Source organism: Macrotis lagotis, chromosome 6, assembly GCF_037893015.1.
Source record: "Macrotis lagotis isolate mMagLag1 chromosome 6, bilby.v1.9.chrom.fasta, whole genome shotgun sequence".
Taxonomy (NCBI): domain Eukaryota; kingdom Metazoa; phylum Chordata; class Mammalia; order Peramelemorphia; family Peramelidae; genus Macrotis; species Macrotis lagotis.
The window spans coordinates 185,129,442-185,156,682 of NC_133663.1; the positions used below are offsets into that span (position 1 = coordinate 185,129,442).

At 35.9% G+C, this 27,241-nt stretch overlaps 1 protein-coding gene across 17 annotated transcripts in view; it reads left to right on the forward strand.

The window, feature by feature from the left end:
• MCF2L (MCF.2 cell line derived transforming sequence like) overlaps positions 1-21,801 on the forward strand; it is a 404,366-nt gene extending 382,565 nt beyond the window's left edge. For 9 of the 17 annotated variants that reach the window (XM_074192062.1, XM_074192063.1, XM_074192060.1 and 6 more), the window contains 15 exons: positions 2,149-2,218; positions 3,626-3,718; positions 3,825-3,917; positions 5,226-5,351; positions 7,140-7,361; positions 7,932-8,024; positions 10,498-10,576; positions 10,715-10,781; positions 12,228-12,346; positions 12,785-12,877; positions 15,930-16,010; positions 18,274-18,395; positions 19,359-19,474; positions 19,571-19,674; positions 19,809-21,801. In XM_074192062.1, coding sequence (XP_074048163.1) covers positions 2,149-2,218; positions 3,626-3,718; positions 3,825-3,917; positions 5,226-5,351; positions 7,140-7,361; positions 7,932-8,024; positions 10,498-10,576; positions 10,715-10,781; positions 12,228-12,346; positions 12,785-12,877; positions 15,930-16,010; positions 18,274-18,395; positions 19,359-19,474; positions 19,571-19,674; positions 19,809-19,894 — 1,564 coding nt within the window. In that variant the 3' untranslated portion in view covers positions 19,895-21,801. Of the gene's footprint in view, positions 1-2,148; positions 2,219-3,625; positions 3,719-3,824; positions 3,918-5,225; positions 5,352-7,139; positions 7,362-7,931; positions 8,025-10,497; positions 10,577-10,714; positions 10,782-12,227; positions 12,347-12,784; positions 12,878-14,371; positions 14,447-15,929; positions 16,011-18,273; positions 18,396-19,358; positions 19,475-19,570; positions 19,675-19,808 lie in introns of all 17 variants that reach the window. The other 8 variants (XM_074192070.1, XM_074192076.1, XM_074192075.1 and 5 more) reach the window with 5 other exon arrangements.
• The last annotated feature ends 5,440 nt before the right edge of the window (positions 21,802-27,241 follow it).

Here is a 27,241-nt window from a genome sequence, read left to right on the forward strand (position 1 = left end):
TTAAGTGACTTGCCCAGGTTCACATAGCTAGATAATTATTAAGCATCTGAGGCTAGATTTGAAGCACATCTGTTTTGAAACAGATAGCAAGGCATCTAGTGGTGCCTGCCCTGGAGTCAGGAGGACCTGAGTTCAAATCCAACCTTAGACATTTGACACTTTGACATTTATTAGCTGGATGACCCTGGGAAAGTCACTTAACCCCAACTGCCTCACCAAAAAAAAAAAAAAAAAGAAAGGAAAAGAAAAGAAAAGAAAAGAAAAGAAAAGGGTAAGAAAGAAGTGATTAAACTAGAGCTAGTATGATTAAAAGAAGTGATTAAAATTTCATGATGGTTATGAATTTGATAGAAAATCCAAGTTTGGGGTGGCTTGGTGGCGCAGTGGATAGAGCACCAGCCCTGGAGTCAGGAGTACCTGAGTTCAAATCCAGCCTCAGACTCTTAATAATTACCTAGCTGTGTGGCCTTGGGCAAGCCACTTAACCCCATTGCCTTGCAAAAAAAAAAAAAAAAGAAAATCCAAGTTTATTCTCTTAGTTGTGGAATACCTAAGTGAAGGCATTCCCCTAGGATATTAATGATTCCAATGAACTTATCTTATCTCTTGAGAAGAGAAAGTCATGTCACCACTAACCCAGGCTGGCAGTACACTGAGAATGGGACCTGTATTTTCCCAAGTCATTGCCCTTCCTTTCTATGTTGGTAAGCAGAAATTCTCCCTCTCATCATCCTCCCAATTTGATACTTTGGGGAGGCATCCAATATTAATGGCTAAGATTTTCTCTCAGCATCTTTGTTTTTGACCTTCATGTCACACAGCTCAAGGGCCATCTGTTTTCCTGGGCATGGTTATAAGAGAGTAAGTTAATATGTGAAGTTTATTGTTTTTCTCTTTTCATCCTCCTGAGGCTGAGTGTGGGATATTTGTTCCAAGTTGCTCATTTTTGCCTATTCTAGGCTTGTGGGTAGTAGTGTGGGTAATTCCTTCAGTCTTCTATCATAGGGACATAATACATATTTCCATATGCTCCTTCAGTGGATAAGGAAAGGGTGGTTCAAAATAGATGTTGTAGAGATAATAAACAGGGAATAAGTTCATTGAAAATCATTTATTCCGTGTAAAGCAAAAGAAAAACAAATCATAGTTGAACTTTCCCCAATCACCAGTTGTGATGGCTGAAGGAGATGAATGACCCCACCTTGGGACTTGGGAAGTCCAATAGATCATGGGAATCTATATTACCCACCCTTCTCTAGTATTTGGGAGGAGAGTTTTAAGGGAGTTTGGGGCTTTCTGTTTCTTCACATGCCTTTTTTCCCTTCCCATCCCACCCAATTGTAAAGGAAGTAATCTGTAAGCAGTTAAACTCAGTCCCTGATATTCTATTTCCCAAAGTCAGAGGAAGTAAAACAAGGAGGAAAAAAGAATTAGAACTAAAGGGGAAAAAAATGAGAAAGAGGAAAAAAAATAAAAGAAATTTTTAAAAAGTGAACAAAGTTTGCTTTTCTCTTTATTCAGACTCCATAGTTTTTTCTCTGGATGTGAATGGCATTTTCCAACACAAATCTTTTAGGATTGTCCTTGATCACTCAGCTACTGAGAGAAGCTGCTTTCATCTTAGTTGATTATCTCAGTGTTGCTGTAAATGTGTACAATGTTCTCCTGGTTCTGTTCCCTTAAGTCAATATCCATTCATACAATTTTTCCAGTCCCTTCCACTTCTCAATCTTATGATACAAAACCCTGTCTTCATCTACAATGTAAGGGGATTGGCTTGGATGATTTTTGAGCAATCAGCTTCTGTGTTTTTAAATTTTTTTTTTGCCTACAGTTATAAACTAGAGATGCCCTATTTTATTTTAAAGGAAACTTTGCACATCAACTAGAAATGTATGACCTATTTCTTTAACTTACAAGTTTAACCTATGGACTAAATAAAAAAATTAGGTTCCTGGTTACTCAAGTCAGATAGAACTGCTCCTTTAATTTATTTCTGTAACATTTTTTTAACCTTAGAAAATCACAATGATTTTTCAAGGTGGAGGGGTAGAAAAAGGTCTTCTTGGAAAGAATATTTATTGGAAATAGTTTTCTTTTTAGATTCTTTTTCTTTCTTAAGTTCTAATAAAAACTTCCTCTGTTTAGAATATTCCTGAGAGAACTTGAAAACTGCATAGACCAACCAGAACTGGTAGGAAAGTGTTTTCTAGAAAGGGTATGTATTATTAACCAGTAAAAATAGATATGCTACCTCACAATTATTTTATAATCTTTCATTTCTAGTTCAAATGACTAAATCATGATGATCTTAAGCTCCATTGTTTTCATCATTCTTGCAGATAATTTGCAAGTCTGGTGAAAATGGCCCTTCAAAGCTCACTTAAAAAAAACACTTGAATGAGATAAAATAATATTCTTATCTCCTTTGAACAGAACTGTTAACCCATTGGGTCATTCATCATAAACAATTAATTTTGTTAAAAAGGAAACATTAATTTACTGCAAAACTAAGCAATTTCTACAAAAGAAAATAGCCAATTTACAAAGAAAAATATTGTTAGGGGAGATGGCTTTCCATGTAGAAGATGAGAAAATTGATTAATCCCTTTGCCCACTCTAATTGGTTGAAAGTTTTCAGTTACATTTTGAGGATTTTTAGAAAATCCTTTGCTAAAAGAAATTGCATTGTTACTCTAGAAATATGTTAACATCTGGAGAACTGATAATTAAAAACAATTAAATGGTCTCTCCGCAGGTTGTTTTAAATCTTGCCCAAGGCAAATAGAAAGACAACCACAATAAGAAAAGAATAGATCCACTGAGCTAAATTCAAGTAATGAAAGGGGTGTTTTGACTATAAACTCAAAATTGAAATGGGCTAATGAACAAAGTTATCACATGACTTATTTATTAATGAATTAGTTGGTTATATGTTGATTGGGGTGGCTTGGAATTAAAGTACCTATACCAGACAAAGATTAAAACAATCTTCTGGAAATATGGGACAAACTGTTTCACTACATTTTACCAAGAAGCAGGCAAATGGAGTCAGAAGATCTAGGTTCAGATTCCACTTTCAGGTACTGTGGGACTCTGAGCAAGTCATTTAATTTCTTTGTACCTTGTTTTTTTTTTCTGTTCCCCTTCTTGTAACTCTTAAACTTATGATGGATATTATCCTAAGATGATAGTGTATATGATAACTCAATAAATCCAGGTAATTAGGTTCCACATAGATTGCTATTTGTCATCAGCTGGATTCAGATACCAAGAAAGCCATCTGGCAAGAGAGTTTTCCAAGCACCAGATCTTTTTATTCTATTTGTTTTCTCAGCTAGTAGTTAGCAAGAAATGGTATATTTTGATTGTGTTGTTAAAAAAAGGAATTCTGTAGGTACATCACCCAGATATTATGGTTCATTTCACAAAGATTAAAAAAATATCCAAGCCACCTTGCTTGAACCAGTTTCACCCCCATGGTATCAGCTCCAACATACTCCAAATTTTGTAAATAATGTAGATCATACTAGTATGGAAAAAGGCAAGAGACTGAATTGGAACATGATCTGTCTTGTGTTCTTGAAATGACCAAACTAATCATTTTTTTTATTCCTATGTGCAGATGGGTGATTTTCAGATTTATGAGAAGTATTGTCAAAATAAACCCAGGTCAGAAAGTCTTTGGAGGCAGTGCTCAGACTGTGCATTTTTCCAGGTATATTTCCAAATGGTTTTGGGCTCATTTCATATACTGACTTAATTGGATCCTAAAATATCCATAATGAACATAGTATAATCCAAGGTTTCTGACTTGACCTCAGGAATGCCAGAAAAAACTGGATCACAAACTCAGTTTGGATTCTTATTTGCTGAAGCCTGTACAAAGAATAACCAAGTATCAGCTATTATTAAAGGTATGCATGATGTTCATGTTTTTGGTCTTAGCAGTATCCAATTTTTGACTTTTTGTTGTTGTTTGTTTGCTAAAAACTTAACAGAAGTACCCCACATAGTTAATTAAAAACCAGAATAATTTAAGTTATAAGTTTATCTTTGGCACAAATATGACCAGTCAGTCAATACCAGCCCTTACTTATAGAAAAAGTCATAGCCACCAGTCATAGTTTTACTCCAGAGGGCATTTTAAAAAAACTTTTCTGGAGAAAAAGGTCATGTGGCAATCTGAAACTTCCCTACTGATAGTAAAACCTGCCTTCTCTAGGTCCTTGATTATCACCCATGTATATACCCTTAGCAGAGATTTCCTCAGATGAGCTAGCCAGTCATCTAGCAAGATCTTGAGATGAATGGAAGTTAAGCTAGGTAAATTTTGATAAGAAGAATAGAGAGTGAAATACTTGGAATTTGAGACCCAGTAATAGCAGATCCAGAGGTGTACCTGGACAATCTGGAGGCCTTAGAAGGGTTTTAATTGATGGATTAAGGATGGTAATTTGCCTAAATGGGATCAGGAAGAAGATGTTGAAAATTTTGTCAAAATCCTGTGTCTATTTCATGGAATTACATTCTAACTTGTCCAATTTAAGAATTATTTAGAAGTTATTTCCAAGCATTTACAAAATGGCATTAATAACATTTTTAAAATCTTTCTTTCATTAGTGTTCCATTCTGAGGAACTAATTAGGTGGTAGGGTTCTGTGTCCTAAAAGACATCAGGGATATACCTGCACTTTATTGTATGTGAGGGAGAGAATGTATGTATGGCACCCCAATCCAACAAGACTTAAGTAACTGGTGTGGACAAGACCCTTTATTAGTTAGTAGACTATAAAGACAGGACAAAAAAAATTAGATCGTAGAGCTATATAGATGAATGAAAAATTCTCCATGCTCTCAAAGCATCTCCATTCTACTAAAGAGATGCACAGATCAATACATATGTGACAATTTGAGGAGGCAGAGAAATTACAGGGGATTCAGGAAATGCTTCTTCTTAGAGCTAAACCTTGGATGAAACTCAAAATTTGAACTGACAAAGCATGATGCCATGTTTCTCTAAGCATAAGAAAACCTCCTAAGAGTCACTGTTTCAGAAGCACCTTAAAGATAAAAACATAGTTTGAATAGTTATTAGAGCACAAGATTTTGGCCTTTTTTTTTAAACAAGCATCAGGGTATAGATTTCCCAAAGATATGATATGTTTTTAGTGATGGTTGTATAACTCTTAAGAACATTTATTTTTGTGCATTCTATTCTTCAGGAAATGCTGAAATACAGTAAAAACTGTGAAGGAGCTAAGGATCTACAGGAGGCAGTGGCTTCTATCCTTGGAATTCTCAAAGCTGTCAATGATTCCATGCATCTGATTGCTATCACTGGCTATGATGTAAGTGACAATCATTTAAGTGAAAGATATTTTAGTTGAAAAACTCAACCCAATCCTTGTCAAAGGGAACTGCCACTTGCTTTCATTCATTGAAAATATAAGTATGATATCTTAATTTGTAATAACATGATAATGTATTTTGTGTTACATATTTAATATAATAAGTATGCAGAATTTTTTTAAAGGGAAAAGAAGGTTTAGCCTTCATAAGTCCTATGTGAATGTTTCTCTCTATCTCTCTCACACATGCTGAGTTAGGTGTGGCAGCCATAGAAACTTATTTCTATATATTCTGTTGGGTGTGAATATGAAGCTGTCCTAAAAGCCAAAAAGCCCTGGGTTTCAGTCTTACCTCTGATATAAACTGGTTGTGTTACCTTTGACAAATCCTTTAACTTCTGAAAGCTCTAGGCTAGTGGGATCAGACTCAAATAGAAAGGGAAATTCCTACCAGTGACATACTAGCTTAGTTTTAAAATATATATTCTCTAGTAACTAGGTGACACAATAGATCAAGTGCCAGAAGATTCATCTTCTTGAATACAAATCTGGCCCCAGTCATTTACTAGCTATGTGACCCTAGACAAGTCACTTAACCTTTTTTTCTCAGTTTCCTCATCTGTAGAATGAGTTGGAGAAGAAAATGGCAAACCTTTCTAGTATCTTTGCCTATAAAACTCCAAATGGAGTCATAAAGTCAAGACAAAAAAAAATTCTTTATTGTATTTTTTATTTTTTTAAAAATATTTCCCAATTACATTTTAATCTTGTTGAAAAGTGCCCCTTTGGCTGTTCTGGGGGCTATATATATCTATATTGGTATCTCTTTTCCAGACATCATTCTAGAACTATAAAGTTGCACAGAAGCAACTAGATTTTATTGGTAAAGGGTGTTTACTCAGTTAAGTATTTCCTATATTAAGGAAATCACAAGTCTAGACAGCACTTATAGAGTCAGCCTTGCAGACTTCCCATCAGTTTCAGTAAGAGACATTAATATATTAACTATGGCATCTCCTGCCATTGAATACATTATTAAAAACCAGCTCAATTTTCTTTCAAATAGAGCAAATTAGAGCCCATTCACAGAAATTATTGTTATTTGTTGTCATTAAATCATGTCCAATTCTTTTTGACCCGGGGTTTGCTTGGCAAAGATGCTGGAGTGGCTTGCCATTTCCAGCTCATTTTACAAATGAGGAAACTGAGGCAAACAAAGTTAAGTGACTTGCCCTCGGTCATACAGTGAGTAAGTGTCTGAGGTCAGGTTTGAATTCAGGAAGAGTCTTACTGACTCCATGCCTGGCACTTCATCTACTTTGATACCTACCTGTCCTTGGAATTATTGTAGATGAGATTTTTCCCAAAGGTTAAGCCTATAGGAAAAGACTCGTGATAGTAATATTTGAAGGTCAAATTTTTGCCTTTCATGTCTTTTTTAAACTAATCCAAGTCTGTCTGTCTTTCAGTAATAGCTAATATTTGTAATGGTATTTATTATATGTTAAGCACTTTACAGTTATTCATTTGATCCTCACAATACCCTGAGAAGTAGGTTCTATTATTATCCCCATTTTGCAAATGAAAAAAATTGAGGTAAGTGGTAGGTAAAGGGTCACACAGCCAGTCAATATCTAAGGTGGGATTTGAACTGAGGTGTTCTAAATTTCAGTCTCAGCACTCTTATCTACTCCATAGTCTCTTGTCTATTTTTTTAATGTAATTGACATGTTTTCCTTTTTTTGTTTTGTTTTGTTTTTTTGTTCTTTTTTGTTTCTTGTTTTTTAGGGAAACTTAAATGACTTAGGCAAACTCTTAATGCAAGGCTCTTTCAGTGTTTGGACAGATCACAAGAAAGGCCATGCCAAAGTGAAAGATCTGGCTAGATTTAAGCCAATGCAGAGACATCTCTTCCTCCATGAGAAAGCAGTTCTGTTCTGTAAGAAGAGAGAAGAAAATGGAGAAGGTTATGAAAAAGCCCCTTCATACAGTTACAAGCAATCTTTAAATGTAAGTAAAAGTTTAAATTAAAGCAGTGAGAAGATTTTAGTTTTTGACAAAAGCACACTCCTTTCTCTCAGGATGAAAAATCTAATCAAGGAAAAAAAAGATCATGAATATCTCTGGTTATGATTTATCTGAATTCCAATCCAGTCTCAGACACACTCAGACACTTAACTCAGTTAAGGGCAAGTCCCTTAACCTCTGTTTGCCTCAGTTTCCTCATCTGTAAAATTGGAATTTTAAGAGAACCTACTTTTCAGGTTTGTGAGGACAAAATAAGTGCTCAGCACAATGAATAAATAGCACATGGTAGGTGCTTAGTGCTTCTTTCTTTAGTGAAAAAATAATAAAATGATATAAAATATATAATTAAAAATAATAAAATTAATTAATTAATATTAATTAAAATTATATTTTTAAAATAATCTAATCACCTTCATGCCCCAATCAAAATAGGATGTAAAAGGATGATGGGACTCCTTGAAGACCTGGAAATGCTTTTTTGGAATATTTTTAATAAAACAGTTGGTTTCCTGCACGTGTTTATGCCTCTACCCTGTGTCTTGTGTTTGCCAGATGACTGCTGTTGGAATAACAGAGAATGTTAAAGGGGATGTTAAGAAATTTGAAATTTGGTACAATGCGAGGGAAGAGGTTTACATCATACAGGTAGGGGTGACATGCTGATTATTATTTTTCAAATGAAGTTTTTCATTTCCTCTTCTGTTCCTGAGTGGGATTTATAATGTTTGCCTAGGCACCCAAATTCAGAAAGAATGATTACATCATTCTAAGAGGAATTTGGCAGAATAGGGAAATGGGTGTGAGGTAGATGGAAAATGATAACATAGACTGGAATGATTTTCCTAACACAGTTCTGAGGAGGCTCAAAGCTTTATTAATAGCTACCAGGAAAAGGACTTTTAAAAAGCTAATATTTTTGCCTCTTTTGTAAAGTCATAAGTTTGTAACCTAAAAGACATAGTGGTGTGTTTGATAAAAAGATACATCTAAAACTGAAAAATGTCATCTGGAAGTAGAGACATGTATGGGGTGGAAAATGAAAATTAATTCTTTAAGACAACAGAAACCATTGAGTCTATTCAGATTCTGTTACTCTGCAAATGAACTCAGGTGAAGGGAGTAGCTAACTCTTATCCAGTGTTTATTCTAATATATCTTGGATCAGATTATTCATTTGCACATGCTACACCCTGCAAACAAGAGAGTTACCATTAGAAACTGTATAACCATTTTTAAGAACATCTAGTCATGTTTTCTAAGTGAGTCCTGTAGTTTATTTATTCAAGGTTTGGGTCTTTTTAACCCTGGAGGCTGCTTCTAGTTTACAGTTCCCTTCCTTATCTTCTGATTCTCTCAGAATTTGGGTTGTTTTATAAATATTTCTGGAGTCACCAACACAGTGAGTCTCTCTTTTAGGAATCAGTCATATTCTCACTTTTTTTTTTCCAAAACAGCAACTGAACCTTATTATGGTGGAACTCTAATTTAGTCTTACATAGTCATCTTGTCCCTGGTGAGAGAGAACATAACTAATGAACTAGGGAAGGGGCTTACTAGGTAAACTGTAATGCTGCCTTGCACTTCTCTTTAATTAGGCTGCAAATGAAGAGGTTGGATGGCCCCTTGAGTCTGAAGTGAGCTATGACAACACCACAGGTAGAAGAAAGGGACAGTAGTCACATCCAACTGTGCCTTTCCATAAACTGCCTCTCCTATTAGTTACAGAAGTCGCACAGATTGACAATCAATGATGAGTAAACTAGATGTGACTATACTCTTAGTCTAAAAGGCTTATGAAGATTTTGGGTCACTAGATAAGACATATGGCAGCAATCACAAATTGTTTCCTGTATGTCCTCATCCTTTCTAATCCAATGATCCTCTCAGTTGTTAAAAGACTTGTTCTCACTTCTTTTATGTTTTTGATCCAAGCAAACTGTCTGGGGTGTATAGAATTAATTAGGATTAGACTGGAAACCCATCCTTACACCTAGAATACTCTTCCTTCCACCTCTTAGAATCCCTTGGCTCAAGTGAAACTTCTCACACTAATTCCTCCCAATTCCAAATTTACTTCAAATTGACTTTGAAAATATTTTTTATTTATGTGTTTCTTCTCAGTAGAAAGTAGACTCCTTGAGGGCAGGGGCTATTTTGTTTTTTACTTTTTATTTTTAACAACTGGCATATTTAGTGATCATTTTTATAATTAGTGAATTCTTGTTTAATCATTGATTTTGGTCAATTTCTTGTATTGATTCTTCTCTATTGCACCTACTGCTTGTATTCTTGACCAAATCTCCCCTTCCTCCAGGCACTGGAATACTTAAGGAGGCTAGATTCAGAAGCCTTTAAGAGTAGAACCATAGACTTTTGGTAGAAGACAGGCTCTTCCTCAACTTCCCCAAATGATTCATTTAACATCAGAATAGTTTATGTAGAATTATGAATTCCACTAGCTCTGAGCCATTATTACCATTGTGTAGAGCCCTAGGAGAGGGGGCAAAGGGGTAGGAAGATCAGCTCAGAAATCAGAAAGACCTGGATTCAAGACCCACTCATGATACACTGTGTGACTGAGAAAGCCAGTAATCCTCTCAGTTTCCAGTATCTCTCAAAAACTAAGAGAAAAGACACCAACTTGTATTGGGAGAAGGAATTCACAGATCCAGTTTATTTTTTAAAGTAGACTACTTATTGAGTTGCTGTTTTGATTTGCAAAGGAAACATGTTCTAGTAATTTGTAAGTTTCACTTCAAATGCAAAAGGAAAATTACTATTTTTCTTATTTTCCTCAACAAGAAACTTTGCTAAAAAGCAATAACCTGTCCATGACCTATCAATTTCTAGCATTCATTTGGAAAGAACAAACAAAATGGTATCATTTAATATAGAAAAAAAATGTTACTATCTTGTACTTTGGATTCAAGTCACTAACCCATATCCACTCATCTCATCATCCTATATATTTTTTACTCTTGTATGTGGCATTCCACTCAGATGATCTAAGGAGTATTATGTTATGTCTTTGTGCTTGGAATTGGGGATGAGTAAAATAAGTATTTATTGTACAAAGGAGATTCATTATTTGCATGCTGACTTTTCACTTTTTTGGCAGGCCCCAACTCCTGAAATTAAAACAATCTGGGTAAATGAAATCCGGAAAGTCTTAACAAGTCAGCTGGAGGCTTGTAAAGGTAAATAGTTCTTTCTTCAACATTCTGGGCATCTAGCTGCACTTAAAAAAAAGGAAAAAAACTTTTAACTAGATTTCTCCCTGTTTAAAAAAACATTCCAAAAATCACAGACTTCTCTTGGGTTATCCTCTCTTACAGAGGCCAGTCAACACCGAACATTGGAGCAAACTGCAAGTTTTCCATTGCCTACATCCTCTAACATGAGGTGGGTGGCCATAAATTCAGCATGTGAAGCATGGTAGACTTTCTGACTCCAGAATATAGTCTCATTTTCTCTATCCCCTCTATTTCCCATTTCTCTATTCTGTCTCCCTTCTGAGTCTCCACAAGGATACTTCTGTAAGGGAGTTGGATGATCTCTCATATTGCTCCTAGCTCTAAAAATGCCATTAAATTTTTCTTAATGTTCTTCACCAGAGTAATATTTAACATCTACTATTTCTACATTTACAACAACCTTTCAATATGATCCCTTCCCTCTACTCACACAGTTATTACCTTCAGTCCCTCATCTTTTAACTAAATTATGACAACAACCTCTGAATGGATCTCTTTTCCTCAAATGTCTCCCCTCTCCCATTCATCTTTCATAGAGTAACCAAATCTATCAGCTTCTTGTTACCTCTGGAGTAAAATATATTATATACTTAGTTTTTAAATCCCTATGCAACCTGTCCCAAACCATCTTTACAGCCTAACTGAACATTATTCCTTCTTTGCCCTCTGTGATTCAGCCTAACTGATCTTGTCTCTGTTCTTCACTAACAACTCTTCATCTCCACACTTTTGCCTTGGTCATTCCCTATTCCTTTCCTCCTTGACTCTTATTTGTGGTTTTCTTGACAAAGACACTGGAAGATTTTTGCTGCAAAAATATTAGGTAACTTGTTCAGTCACTGGTTAGTGAGAGTCTGAGATCAGATTTGAACTAAAGAAGATGAATTTTCCTGATTCCCCCAATTAATAGCATCCAATTATGTTGTATTTAATAACTTTATATTTGGACTTGAACTATTATTTGTTTTTATTAGCCATTAAGGCTTAAAAGAAATACTTTTGGGACCCCCTTATATCAAGACTGGTAATGAATGTTTGATACATACAAAAATTCAGGTTTCTTTGTTTTTTGTCTTTCTTTTAGAAGGTGGTGGGAGAGGATGAGTATATAAGGAAAAAGATGTTTTTCTTTGTTAGCTGACACAATACTTGTGTCAAATTCATGAACAAATTCATTCTCTACCAGCTTGTTAGAGGACTGTGGCATCAATTTTTTGAAGCATGTGTTGTTTTTAATAGGAGCCATGCTCGCTACAAACTCTGTGTAGCTTGATCCCTTTCTATTTTCTGTCTATAGAAAATGAAACATCTCTTCCTTAAATGAAAGCTTCAACCTTGGCAGTATCTATATAATGGATTTTTTTTGAGAAGGGGGGACCCTAGTAACTGGTAGTATTTTTTTATGCTTTGTAAACAGATGCATTGGATCACTCCAGTGCACTTAATAGGAAAATGTTAACCAGGGGTATAAAATTGAGAAGAAATCAAAAATATCCAAAGTAATAAAATCCTTGAGAAATTCTGAATGTGACTACAAAATATTATTATCATTATCATTATTATTATTAAATGATGTTATTTCCTCATTCATCAGTTCCTCAAAAAATCAAGCAAAGAATGTTAAAAAATTAGAAGAAAGAAAAATTGACCCCACAAGCCCAGAGGGATATACCAATACAACCTCAGGAATGAAGAACCCAGACAAAAGCAAAGGTGAGGCTGTCTGCATGCAGTCTATGTATTCTCAGGTATACAATTACTGTTTGCCCAGTTACTGAGTTAAGTCAAATGTTTGTTAGAAATACACTATTTTTTTATTACAAGGTAGTGTGTACAGATATAACTCTAATGGTTTTCCTATTATTCCTGGTCTACTTTCATTAAGTTAGTTCATATTGCCTTCAACTCTCCTACAGAAACATCTGAAACATGATGGTCCCCTGAAGTTGTGCTCAGAACTTTGCCTAAATCTAGTCTTAAGAATGAATGCCTTCAGTACAGATAGACATCTATGTTAAGAAGCTGGAAGCCTCCCTTTCTTTGAATATGTTTCTGCTAGTTGTATTGCTGTCTCTAAACACTAATTCTGAGGTCTCTCAGGGTTTTTGTGTACTCTCTCCATTTTCTTTGTCTCTCTCTTTTCCTTTATAGACGACACAGTTGCTAGCTCTACTTCAGAGGGTTCTGCGCTGTCCAAAAAGCGCTTTACACTGCAGGGTTTTGCTAACCTCAAAAGTCAGAAAGGTAAACACAACTCACCTTGGACTCCTGTCCACTTGTGTCCATCCCTGTGATAGCGTGTCATTGTATTTGTGTGGCAGCTCATTGGTGTATTGTATGGAAATGTTCCTTGCCTTCCCTGTTCTTTGGTAGCACATGAGACATAAAAAGACATTCTAAACCCAATGACCTTAGATGTATGAAACACACCAGTTTTAAAATATTACCCTGAATGTTTAAAAAAAAAATTAACTCCTCTTTTGAAAAAGAAAAGTTTTTCAAAAGAAAAATTGTTGGTGACATTTTGCTTTTTTGGACCAAAACTCTTTTTATCTTATTAGGTCTTTTGTTAATCTTTCCTGCCAAAAACTGTTCTTTTTCTAATAAATGTTGAACCTCATGTTACAATGCAATCATATAGATATGTATTTTGGGAAATTTAACCCTTCTGAGTTTTTGCTGAGCATAATGAAGTTCATTCATAGCCTTAGGCCATGGAGAGGCAATCAGTCCTAGTGGTCCATGCTTTCCTGCTTCTAAGGGGCAGGACATGGCAGTAATCTTTCTAACACATCCAGGTTTCCATATACTTAGTTTCATCTAAAGGAAGCTTAAGTGGTGCAGTAAACAGAATGCTCAGCCTGGGGTTAGAGCCGAGTTAAAAATCTGACTGCTGACACCAGCTGTGTGACCCTGGGCAAGTCACTTAACCCTGTTTGCCTCAGTTTCCTCACATGTAAAATAAGCTAAAGAAGGAAATGGCAAACCACTCTAGTATATTTGACAAGAAAAATTCAAATTGGGTCACAACTAAAATGACTTAACAACAACAAAATTCTTTCTGAGAAAAAAGAATAGTTATAACTTCAAAATCCTATGTTTTTTTACTATATCTTTCTAAGGAATTATACCACAGGGTGACCCTAAAATACTTATTTCCATGAACTGCTTTCAGAAATTGAGTTTCAATCAACAAAACATATTAAACACTAATCATGTGCAAAGTTCCTTCACGGAACTTAAATTCTGCTTCCCTTATAACTATATTACATTTAAACTGTTCATTACTTTTTGTGTTTCCTGGAACTATTTTCCAGAGTTTCCTTAATTAATAATTCAGAATTTCAGGGGCATGCACACTTGGATAGATCTTTCTGAGATCCTATGACTTTTCTTGGGACACAATCAATCAATTTCCTCATGGCCAATCTGTAAAGATAAAAATCTCTATATAAAATCAATGAGGCAAGAGTACAAAACCTCAGCTTTAAAAACTTTTAGCTTAGTCAGATCCACCAAAACATATGCATTGTTTTCTCTCTGGCAGAGCCTTTGAGAATCTAGAGAAAGCACCATACCATAGGGGAGGCATCAGAAAAGGATTTCAGTAAAAACAAAAGCCAAAAGAAAAACTGTATCCCACTCTTCAACAAACTCAAACTACTTCATATTTCTCCCTCCTCTTCTTCATTTTCTCTCTTCTGTGTTTTTTTCCTTTGCCTGTTTATCCTCCTACAGCTTCTCCTACCAGTCCTGACAAAAAAGCTAAGCGACATGAAGTTAAGAGTGATCCAACTCCTTTTGGTTTAAGAGGTAGAGTGTTGCAACTTTTTATACACAAAATGCCAACCCATTTTCCAATCCCACCAGAAAAGCGGGGCACTTCAGGGATGCTATCTGTATTGTTGTTGGCTATTGTCTTGTGTGAGCTTAACACTTCCTTCCTTGCCAGCAAAAAACTTCATATATTTAAAGTTTAGTTTACATCATCAAAAAAAATAGCACAATGGTACTTCAATTCCATCAGGATCATCAGTCCTGTTATTAAGCCAGATTTTCCCTTAGTTCTTATATTTAGTCCATTCTTAACCCAAACTGAGACTTCTGAGCCTCCAGAGATACTTCAGGGTTTGGAATTCTTCAAGTTACTTCTCTATCAAGCTACAGAGTAACAAACATCCTAATTTTTCTAAGCCTGTTAAACAAATTATCACAAGTTACCATAATCACTAGGGAGGGAAAAAAGAGGCTATTCTAATCCTTTTGTTTTCCTGTGCATGCCTATTTATATTTATTAAATAGTTTTTTAATTACCTCCAAATTTAAGCCTGGAATACATATTAACAAATAAGCTTATTGCTTATGCCCTTCTGAGACATAAAAGCCCATTTAAAGCCTTTCTCATCTAGTCTGTTTCTTTGATTTGTCCCTTAAAGAAAAATTTTACACAAATTAAAGATTGCACAGACCTATTTGGTCCCCATCTAAAGCACTATTCTATCAAAAGTATTTATTCTAAATACATAAATCATAGGATTTTAGTGGTTTGTGGCTAAAACTTCCCTAGGAATGTTGTCATATTATCTTTATTACTTTCTAGGGACTTTTGAATTTCAAACTTTACATTTGAATTTCCTTGTAGAAACAGCTTCCAAGGGCTTATTAAAGAAGCTTTGTGCAGAGGACATTTGGCAGCTACAAATGCAAATATTTTCTGTATAATAATGTGCTAAAAGCAGGGATTTTGGCCTTAGAAAAACAGGGGCTCTGCCTTTTTTGATCCAATCAGTATTTTTATCTTTGGAAGTTGCTGTCAGACTCCTTGGACTTTTGCATAAAATAAGATTGACAACATTTGCATGTAAAAAGTGCCTTGATCTCCAACCTTGAAGTGCTGTACATAATAGTTTGCTACAAATTAAATGCTCCCTTCTCCAGCAAAAGGAACTACCCAAGTAGCAAGCTTTTCACTTTTGTTGATAGCAAGGAGGTTGTTGTCCAGTTTAGACAAGGAGCCCCATGCTTAAAAGTCTTTAATAACCAAACTTGGTTGAGAAGGGTAAGAGAAAGAAAACTGTTAGACCTTAGCCCATCCATTTATGGACAGATCCCAGTGGAAGTGATAGAAAGCACAATCAAGGAGGAATTGGAACCTGGTGATAGATTTCCACTTAATATTTTATCTTAATTTTTCAATAATTGCTTCTATTCTCAAAGGTAGAACCCCCAAAGCATAGAAAATTCACAATAAAGAAATATAACATAGAAGAACTCACAATTCCTAGTTCTTTCACAGATACGAGCTCAGTAGTAACACTGACCAGGGCCAGGTGGTTCAGCTCATCTAACTTGGCCCCAGCAGCCCATCCCAGGAAAGGTAAAGTCCAGGACTGGCCTGGCTCTGCCCCTACCCCCAATCTTGCTGTAATTTGGAGTGAATCCTAATCATGGTGTGCAGTGGGACCGCACTGGAGATGGCTATGGCTCTTTCTGGCTATTACTAGTCTTTTTAGGGTGCTTATTTTGCTGCCGGAAGATTCTCTCCTGACTGAGGGCAACCTGAAAGGAGAGAGAAAGTAAACAGGAATGAGGCTTCTTTTTCTCCCCATCTTGTTTCCTCTTTACCTGCACAAAGTAGTCTTTTGACCCCCTTTTTAAAGCCATGCTTTTCACTGAGATTAAAAGCAAATGACAGTTATGAGATGTTGAGCTTCAACAGAGCCAATTCAGTCCCTACCCCTTCCCAAAAATATTTGTGTTTGACTATATTTAGTTGCTTATATCCAGTGAAAATCAGGGCACCCACAGTATTGGAGTGTAACTTGAGAAATGCATGCTGTATATTCTGATTGGGTCAGAACCAGAAAAGAAATTGGAATGGCTTTATTTCTCATTTCTGCTTGTTCCTAATCATGAGCAGCATGACTCTATGGACATGATACGGCTCTTACTCCCATAGGAATTAAGCCTAAATTTGATAAACAGATAGAATGTATTTTATGTGACTCTCTGGACTTTTTGAATTTAAATCTCAGTCACAAAAAAGAAACACACACGTATATACAATATGTGTATGTACATGTGTGTGTATATATATATATATATATATATGTACACATACACATTTAAGGGTATAGTAACTAGCTATTTAGGGACACATTGGACGCCACAAAGACAGCTTAGTATGGTGCAATGATTATTGAAGACCCAAAGAGCTTTTCTTTATGTGGGTATATCTATTAATATTTGATATTCTATATCCAATGAAATTTGAATGTTTTTTAAATTATTTAAATATTTATTAAATCATTTTTAAAATGCTAAATCAGTTTCGTATTAATATCATTAAAAATGCTAAATCAGTTTCATATTAATATCATTAAAACATCATTTAAAATTTTTTTCCAAAACAAAAAAAATTTATTCAGAAAGAGTGGCTTTGTTTTAATTATTTTTGCAAATCTGGCTTAATGGAAGACAACTACATTCAATCTGTTGTGATTGTGCTTTGATTGAAATATATGAAGAAATTTTAGCCTCAGATATGTAATTAGAAAGAGGAGGTATATCTCAACAGAAAATAAATCTTAAAGTTGTGAAAATAGTTTTGACCTCAAAGATACCATGTAAGTGTTTCAGAGTTCTCCAGGTATTGTGGAGCTACCTTGAGAATCACTGGTATATGACTATAAAACAAGCTTTGGATTCAGTAGGATCTGGGTTTATGTCTTACCTCTGTCATATACTGGCTATATGAACCTGAATAACCACTTACTGCCTAGGCTATTCTCTAAATAGTTGTTCATTTTTCTCTGGTAGTGATAGTTTCCAACTTCACTGAAATCACAAATACTTAGTTTTTCTTACCTTGGATTTTTTCTTCCCCCAGTTCCGATATGATGATTTTTTAAAAGCAGAGGCACAAATAGTAATTTTCTTTTACTTGGACATCTATGATGTGAAGCAGAAATATTGCTATCTGAGGGGTTCCTGGTGAGTTCCCACTAGAGTGTTAACTCATGTTCACTAAAATGGACTATGCTAGAGAAGGAATCTCTTTCTTTTCCGTGTAATAGCCAGGTGCAGTTTTGCAGGTCCCCAGATAAATATTCTGGCATATAGAAGAGATCTGGAATTAATTTCTTTCCATTGTCCTTACTTGGCAGATGGTAGCATTTGTCAATTTTTAATTTTTATTTCCCCAATATTTATTTTTGCAACTGGACCCTAAGCAGCTTGTGCCAAATATTTCTGAAATCTGAGGTTACAGAGAGATATTATTAATAATGGGATTTGGAAAAGATGTGTGGCAAATTATTTTGACCTTGAATTCCAAAGTTTTGATCATAAATAGTATGCTCATACAGACATATTGAAATCAGGAGGCATGAGATTCTTCACATTGTGATTCTGATACTTGCTAGTCACATGACCCCAGGCATATCCTTTTACCTTTCTGAGCCTCGGCTTCATCTGTAAAATGGAGGTGATATACTTGAACTACCTACTTCCAGGTTGTTGTGTGGAAAATACTGTGTACTACTCGAAGTTCTTTGAAAATATGAGCAGGTCTCTAAAATTCCACCACCCTTTGGCCTCAAGGTTGGTGCCTTTGTACAAGATTTCTTTCTTATTATCAGGTTGGACTAAAACTTCCTATTCACTTGATGCTTCTGAAGACAATGAAGAGTGGTCAAGTCCTGAGGAGCCCCTAAATTCATCAGATGCAGAGGAAGAAGGTGGAGCAGGACCCATGAAACTGGTAAGTATTCTCATTCTGACCATTACATGTTATAAGTGGACCTCACTATATTCTGGAGCTATTCTGAAAAAATTCACTCAACCTAAATTTTTACTATCTGAATCCAGTCTCTTTATTGGCAATCTGATAATCTCACAGATGTCTCATCCTCAATTCTATGATTTTTGTCTAATTGGAAGCAGCCCCTGCTCCTTGGAAATTAATTTATCAGTCCACTATGGAGTATCTCTACCAAATAGTTTTTTAAAACAAACAAAACCCTAAATCTCAGAGGGCTGCTATTTTGTAATGTGAATTCCACCATTTTCTCTGTTTTTTGTAAATTAGAATGGTCCTCAGTTTTTCTAAAGCAGAGCACACCTACACAGGCTCATTCTAAGTAGTATATATGAAAACTATCTAAAAGCACTTTTGAAGTCAACTGTAGTAATTTGTTTGAATGAAAATGATTTTCAAATGTGACTAGTGCTTCATGGCAAGAGATGATAAAAGCAACAGTTAATATTTACATAGTGCTAACTAAGCACTTAATTGTTATTATTCTCATTTGATTGAAGATCACAATTATGGGCAGATTTTACCCCCCCCAACCCTTTCAGACTCCTGTATCTCCACTTCCTTGCACCTATAGAACCTGCATCACAAAATTTGACACTGCTTTTTGTCGTGCTGGCATTCTTCCATGTTAAACATTTTTTCAAGTGTTATTTTACTGTCTCTGAGGGCCAGGATCATGTCTCAAGGTCTTTTCTGTCTCCATAACCTGTCACAGTGAGAAGAAGCTGCTCACTGATTACCTCTCAGTATACACTTATAGCATACATATTTATAATCTTTCTCCTCCAAAAAAAAGTATTTTTTCTGCTCATACCCAGAAGAACAAGTCCAAATATTATAATAATTTTTTTTATTATTGCTACTTTTTATTCATTTCATTTCTTGTCCCTCCTTCCCAAATCTTAGGTTCCTGGTAAATATACAGTTGTGGCCGACTCTGATGAAAAAGGAGGTCCAGAAGTCCTTGCTGTCAAAAGTGGAGATTTGGTAGAATTGCTTCATGAAGAAGAAGAGGGACTTTGGTAAGGGGGAGACTCACCTGTGCTTTTTACTTTTTTTTAAGATTTATTTTTTAAATGCATGGAATAGAACTATTTGACAGACACCACCTTTCTTAGGTTTGTAAAGAACCTGACCACCATCAAAGAAGGCTTGATATTAGCTAGCAACCTGTTGACATTGATTGGCAACTCAAAATCAGCTCAGTCTTTGAGCAGTTCAGGTAAGATCATACTGCCTACATATTCAGGGTTGCCTGCTTTCCCACTCCCAAGTATATATCTATGTATTTAAAAACAAATTAAAAATAAAAAGTTACATCTGTTTATTCTCCTAATCATTTTCCCTCTACTCTAGAATCTGGTACCGGTTCCACCTTCCTGAGCTCTTCCTCAAGCTGCAGTGAGCATTACAATACCACCTTGTCAGACATGAAGGGTTAACAACTAAGGGCTTGCTTATTAAGATTCCTGAAATAAGGACACCACAACTTCTGATGACCAAATTGTAGGAGTGAAAACCATATCATCCATCTGACAGTTGTATCTTGCATAGAATTTCCTTTAGAGAAAGGGAAGTCTCTTTTAAAAATAAAAAAAAAGATTCAGAACATGACTCAGAGAATCTGAAAATAATTTACTGGAAAAACTCTTGAACTTTAGAGTATGTAGAACAACATAAAGTGCAAGAATAAAAAGAAATGTTTTAAAGTGGGACACTCAAGAAGATTCTCATCTCTAGTCTCAATTCCAGAACTCACTCTCCCATGTTCAATGTTCCAATTTTCACAGAAAGATTCATGTTTAATCATGCCACATTGGAAGAAATGGACAATGGTTTACCCTGGTAAAAACAAGGCTTTGTACAAAGTATGGTTAAGCAAATCTATGCTACTTATCATACTCTCAATGAACATTTTTTTCCCTGATATTTGTGGGTTGATAGTGTCTCATTATAAATAATTAGAAATGAGATTTTGATCCTATTCTGCTTTTGCTTTCTTCTGCAAGAATATGCATCCTTTTGAAGTTGATCACTAAAGAAATGAACAATTCACTGACCCAATAGCTTGAAGACAGGACTATTTTCTTCTACAACTTTTTTTTAAGGGAATCATTTGGTGGCCACTTTTTTTGTGGTACTCTGGCCTCTAACCAATTTCTTTATCAAATCACTGTGTTTACAAAAAAAATTTGATACCGCCTTTGATACAGAACTATTTTTTGTTATTAGCGTTCACATTTAAGCATATTTGTAAAGTTAAATGCTGTCTGTCTATAATATCAAGGTAACTTCATTTGGCTGGAGCTCTTTGGTTGTTGGTGAATGAAACTGGGCTGGTTTTGATAGCCAGAAGAAAATACAAACTATAAAATATTCATATTTTTTCTACCAAGAAAAAAGGTATGGGAGAACTCTTTCCATTTTTTAAAGAACTTCTCTACATTACATATCTTTTTTTTTTACACTTTTTAAAGAAAAGGTAAAGATGCAATTTTTGCAGGCTATCAGCCCAATCAGTGCTCTTTATTATAGCCTAAGATTCTCCAAGCTCTAGCCCTCCACTATGCAGGCTTAGCGCTTAGCTGGTACTTTCCAATCTAGAACTTTCCTCAGCTTAAGAAACAAAGCTTTGGTTGTTCATTTAACATTTAACAGTACTTTGAATATATCATTATAAGTGTGGAGAAAAATATTTTTTTTCTCAAGACAGAACTGAAAAGGAAATGCCTCATTTTTTTTGTTTGTGTCCATGTCTGTGTTTCTGAAAACAACTCTTGTTCTACTGATTGTTGAAACACACTCTGTATCTTATTGGGGCAGATATTTTTTAATATGTATGTATATATGTTAATGTGTATATATATATGTATATATAAATATTGATGTAAAGGATGTATTTATAGTCTCCATGCTGCTGAGAGTATGTCACTAGTCTTTATGAATGCCTGAAACATAAGACTGATCAGGGTTTTTGTTTCCTAGTCTGTCCATATGCTCTAACAGAAGGAAATCACTTGACATTTCCTATGGTCTGTGAATCTCTCTTTAGCCAGAAACTTCTTGCCTCAAGTGCGGTATTGAAAATGGAACATGGGAAGAGGCATAATAACTTTTCTTCAGGTTTGTAAATTACTTGTAAATGCCATATAAGACATTTTACTTGTCTATTGTTTGGACATTTTCCTCGTGGCAGACTAGCTGGTTTGTGATTATCTCATCTTGGCACTTTAAACCTCATATTTCATTCACTGTTACCCTTTTTTCTACTGCTAATGTAAATGACATGCAAAATTAGAATTCTTTATTGTATGTATTATGGTTGGATGAATAAATTTCAGCAGCTCTTTGCTGTTTGTATATGCCTCATTTTTAGAAAGAGAACCATAGCATTCTCTGTGTGTTTTATTGAATCAGTACAATTTGGGGTTTTTTTCCCCTCCAAACTTCTCATGAAATGTATACAAACCGAACCTTAAATAGGATGTGCTCAAGCTTTCTTTGTTTTATTTTGTTTTTGTCTTAAAAATGTTAGTCCCTTCAGAAGGGCTCAATCTCTCATTCCTTTAAATCTTCTGTAGGTTAAGGTAACAATGGAATCCATCATACTTTGTCACTTATATACTTTGTCACCTCTTAAGAAGAAAATGAGGGAAAGAATGAAAATTATGAAGGGGGTAGAGAGAACTCATCATCTCATTTCTATGGAATTGGCTGTTCTGGGTCAAAGCAACATGAAACTGCATAGCCTAACACTGTGATATTGCTAAGGTGATAGTTTTGTGCATCCTTTTAGCATCTTCCTATAAGAAACTATATTTCTTTGTACTTTACTCAACACTGACTTAGTCAAGAAATACTCAGCATGTACCACTATGGTAAGTATTCTGTTAGGCACTGACAGAGACAATAAAAAAAAATTCTAAAAATATCTCAACTAGAGACAGATAGTTTCTTCTTTCAGAAAACAGGGATAATACGATGACCTAGCAAGTTTAATTTATTTTCTCAAGAGCGTAATGAAACTAGACCAAAAACTGATTCTAAATTCTGGTTCATGATTCCATTTATTATGCCAGAAATGGGACTAGGATGGAGATTTAGAACTGGAAGATACTTCTGAGATGATCTAACCCTCATAGTGCATATAGGGACACTGAGACTGATAGAGAGGTTTAAGTGTGATTTACTCAAAGTCACAAATCCACAAAGTATCAGAAGTATAATTAGAATTCAGTAATATTTCAAAGCACCTTTATTCAGAATATGTAATTTAATTGATCACTGAGATTACTATTAGCCCAGTAATGGATGAGTTACATAATTTCTGCTCTAATATGACCCAAAAAACAACATGAGATTTTATTAAATGATCATGGATGCAAGAGGAAGAGAACATGAACCCACAAACAGGGATGCCATTATGGAGTATTGGGGAGATAAACCAAATACTTCAAACCTCTGCTTACTAGCTATCTTATTTTAACCTCTCTGGGATACCATGTACTCACCTTTAAATAAAGATATTGAATTAGATATTGCTTAAGGTCCTTTCCAATTAGAACAGTCTGAGTCCTTTTTTTTTAACCTTTTACTTCAGACCTTCAAAAACCTATGATTTTGTTTGACTAACTCCATCTTTCCATAAGGATTACAATTCCACCCCTTAATAGGTGATCTTCATGACCTACTTTGGCCAAAGAAAGTTCATTACTTAATGATGGGTTTGTCTGAACAAGTCAGAATCCAACAATGCTTATGCTTCATTGGCATTACCTTGTGGGACCTAGGATCATCTCACCTGGGTGGAAAAATTAGAGTGGAAAAAAGTCCTACATTGGTATTTTCATTCACTAACAAAGGTTAATAGAAAGAAATTAAATACTTTTTGATGTTGAAAGCTGTGCACTTAGAGAGTGACAAAGAAAGCTTTGGAGGTGAGGATTTAAAAGTGTTGGAAAAATTAGAATGCTGACATATAGCTAGCTTTCTGAGGGTAAACAAATCCAACTGACCAGAAGGAATGGGATGTGTGAATAACAGAAACCCCAGGTCACAGATCTCTCCTGGGGAAACTATTTTCAAACAGCCCAATCACACAGCTCCAGACAACAGGGTAGGATGGCAGCCAGCTGCCTCATCCACTATGGGAAGATAAGCTCCAGGCCATCAGCCAAAGACATTGGCCTCCTCTGCTCATTGAAAAATGTGACAAAAAGCAACAAACCTTTTTTTTTTAATTTCCTCTGACAACTACTTTTTTCCATTTGCATATTCACAGATCTGAAAAGAATGGAAACTACATTTTATTGAGAGAAATAAAAGACATTTTATAACCAAAGGTCCAAAGAAATGTTAACACTTTCCTTGCTGTATGCATTCAATATCTTGTGGAGGCATGTAGACATTGAAAAGGATATTTGATTATATTCCTAGGTTTAAATCCTACTTGTAGTAGTACTCGTGAGACTTTGAGAAAGTCTTAACCTCCCTGGGCCTCAGTTTCCTCACCTATAAAGATTGAGATTACATGGTCTCAGTCCTTCCAGTTCCAGATATATAATCTTATGAACCTAGAACCTCAAAAGCCATGTAGTCCAATATGAGTTTGAACCAGAATTCTTCCTACAAAAATACTAACAAGTGGCTCTCAAGTCTCTGCTTGCATGCCTCCAGTCTTAACCTGTATGCCTCTAGTGAGAGGACAGAAGTTCAGGCCTTTCAGTTGTGTCTGACTCTTCATGACTTCACTCCTCCAGCTCATTTTACAGATGAAGAACTGAGGGAAGCTGGGTTAAATGACTTACTCAGGATCTTACACATCTATTAAGTGTCCAAGGCCAGATTTGAACTTAAGAATATGAGTCTTCTTGTCTCCAGATTGGGCATTCTATTCACTGTGCCACCTAGCTGATAGATGACTCCAAGACATGCTATTTTAGAACAACAAACTTTTTTTCCTTGTTGAGCAACTGAAAGTTCCAGTGGGTGAAGACATTCTACTTTAATAAATCTGTTCAGTAAAGGTATTTTCTACATTACCTCAGTGCAAGAAATCTTATAAACTTTGTTTAAAAAAACCTATAATAGCAAGATTCTAAAATTATTTGGAAACTGATATATGATGGGCATTTTGTTAATCTCTTTAAGATAGGTATCCTCTCTTCAAAGGAACTGGCCACAGGATGTTGGAATTAATGATAGAACCTGAAGGATAAGGAAGCAGACATTCCCCAAAAGATCTAAGTTACTCAGCACTTCATTGAAATCCTTCTCCTTTGTCTTGTCCTTGTTCCCATTTGCTAGGTCTGCTGCCTTTCACGTTCCTGACCCCAAGCACCTAACCTGATCTTTTCTCTTCATCATTTCCAACCCTTAATGATTTGACTTTATTCATAATTTTTAGGTGACCTAACTATAACAATGGAGCAAGAAGAGCTGAGCCTTTCCCTAATATAGATTGCCAGAAATTACAAGTGTTTTCCTAAAATCTTCAGAATTTTCTTTGTTTAACTTCCATTTTTCTTTTCTACTTGCTTTCTTGCATTAGTCCATGGCAGATGCTACACCTTTGCTTCCCCACAAGCAGTGCTCTTCATAGATACTAGTAGATAGCCCCATTGATCTCAATCAGTCAACACACATTTATTATGCATGCACAATGTGCCAGGTACACAAATGCTCAGATGCTAGCTGTGTGACCTTGAATAATTCACTTAACCCTCTTTGCCTCGGTTTCCTCATCTATAAAATGAACTGGAGAAAAAACTGAAAATGACTTCTTTCTTTGCCAAGAAAATTCCAGGCAACATGCTGAAAATACAAATAAATGCAAAAACTGCTTACTAGAGACAGAGCCAAAATGGCAGTGTGAGGGCAGAATTTCCCAGAAGTTCTCCAAAATATTCCAAAAACCTTAAAATTATGACTCTAAATTTTTGAGAGACAGAACCCACCAAAAGACCCAGTGAGGCAATTCTCCACCCCAAGATAACTTGGAAGAGCATGGGAAGGCTCTGTTCCACAGGGTTGGAGAGAGCAGCAGAGCAATCAGGATCACCACAGGAGCAAAGGAGCTCCAGACTTCCCAGAACAGCCCATGGGGCATCTGGGACCCTGGGGGTACTGAATTGTGGCCCTGGAAGCAATTTCCCAACTCTGGGAACACCAAGCACAACTTGGAAAATCAGTGAAGATCTGCCAGAGTAAATATGGAGCCCAGGCCAGCATGGCCCTCAGCACAGCCCAGAACCCCAAAATGGAAGCAGGCCCACAGAGCCACCCAGCAGGGGTTGCTGGGTAGCTCCTCTCAGAGCACTCAGCACATGGAAGGTAAAGGGGGTGGGGGGATTGTTGAGGTCTCTCCTCTGTCACTGGGACAGGACTCTGGTGCTTTGTCCATATTCAGATCCTGGTGACAATCTGGGGCCCCCCATTGCCATAGAGCAGGGACCCTCCTCACAGCTTCAGGGCAGAGGGGAGTTCTTGTGGTCATCCACAGACCATAGCACAGGCAGGAGAGCAGTCAGAGCCTCTCATAAGACATTGAAGGAACTGAGGTCCTTGCAGGGCTATCCCAGTAACACTCAAAAGCTTGGGAAGCACCTCAAAACTAGAGCACAGACAGGGGAAATGAGTAAACAGAAAAAAGGAACCTGACCATAGACAATTACTTTGGTCCCATGGAGGATCAAAACATACTCAGAAGATGTAAAAGTCCAGGCTTCTGCATCTAAAGCCCCAAAGAAAAATAGTAATTGAGCTGAAACTATGGCAATGCTCAAAAAAGATTCTGAAAATCAAGGGAGGCAGAGGAAAAATTGGGAAGAGAAATGAGAAAGATGCAGAAAAAATGTCATACCCAAGTCAGCAGTTTGGTCAAGGAGATACAAAAAAAATGCTGAAGAAAGTATGTCAAATGGAAAGAGCATTCCAAAAATTAATGAGGATACCTTAAAAAAGCAGAATTGGCCAGATGGAAAAGGAGATAAGAAAGCTCTCTGAAAAAAAAACAACTCCAAATGTAGAATGGAGCTTAGGGAAGCTGATGACTTTGTGAGAAATCATGAAGCAATTAATACCAAAAGAATGAAAAGCTAGAAGAAAACATGAAATATCTCATTGGAAAAACAACTGACCATAGAACAGATCCAGAAGAGACAATGTTAAAATTATTGGACTACCTGATCAGGAAAAGAATCTTGATCATTTTTAAAAGAATTTCTATAGGAAAACTGCCCTGATATCCTAGAAGCAGAGGGTAAAATAGAAGTTGAGAGAATCCACTGATCTCTTCCTAAAAGAGATCCAAAAAAAAAATAACCCCCAGGTATATTATAGCCAAATTCCAGAACTCCCAAATCAAAGAGAAACTATTACAAGCAGCCAGAAAGAAATAATTCAGATATCATGGCACTACAGTCAGGATTACACAGCAGCATCTACGTTAAGGGCTTGTAGGGTTTGGAATATAATATTCCGGAAGCAAAAGAGCTTAGAATGCAACCAAGAATCAACACCCAGCAAATTCAACATCCTCTTCCAGGGAAAAGATGGACATTCAATGAAATAGGGGGATTTCAAATATTCCTTTTGAAACTGCCAGAGCAAAATAGAAAATTTGATCTTTAAGCACAGGACTCAGGTGAAGCATGGAGAGGGTGGACAGGAAGGGCAAATTACGAGGGATTTAATGATGTTCAACTACTTGTATTCCTGCATGGGAAAATTATACTGATAATACTCATACGTAACATCTCAATTAATAGAGCAGTTAGAAGGAGCACATT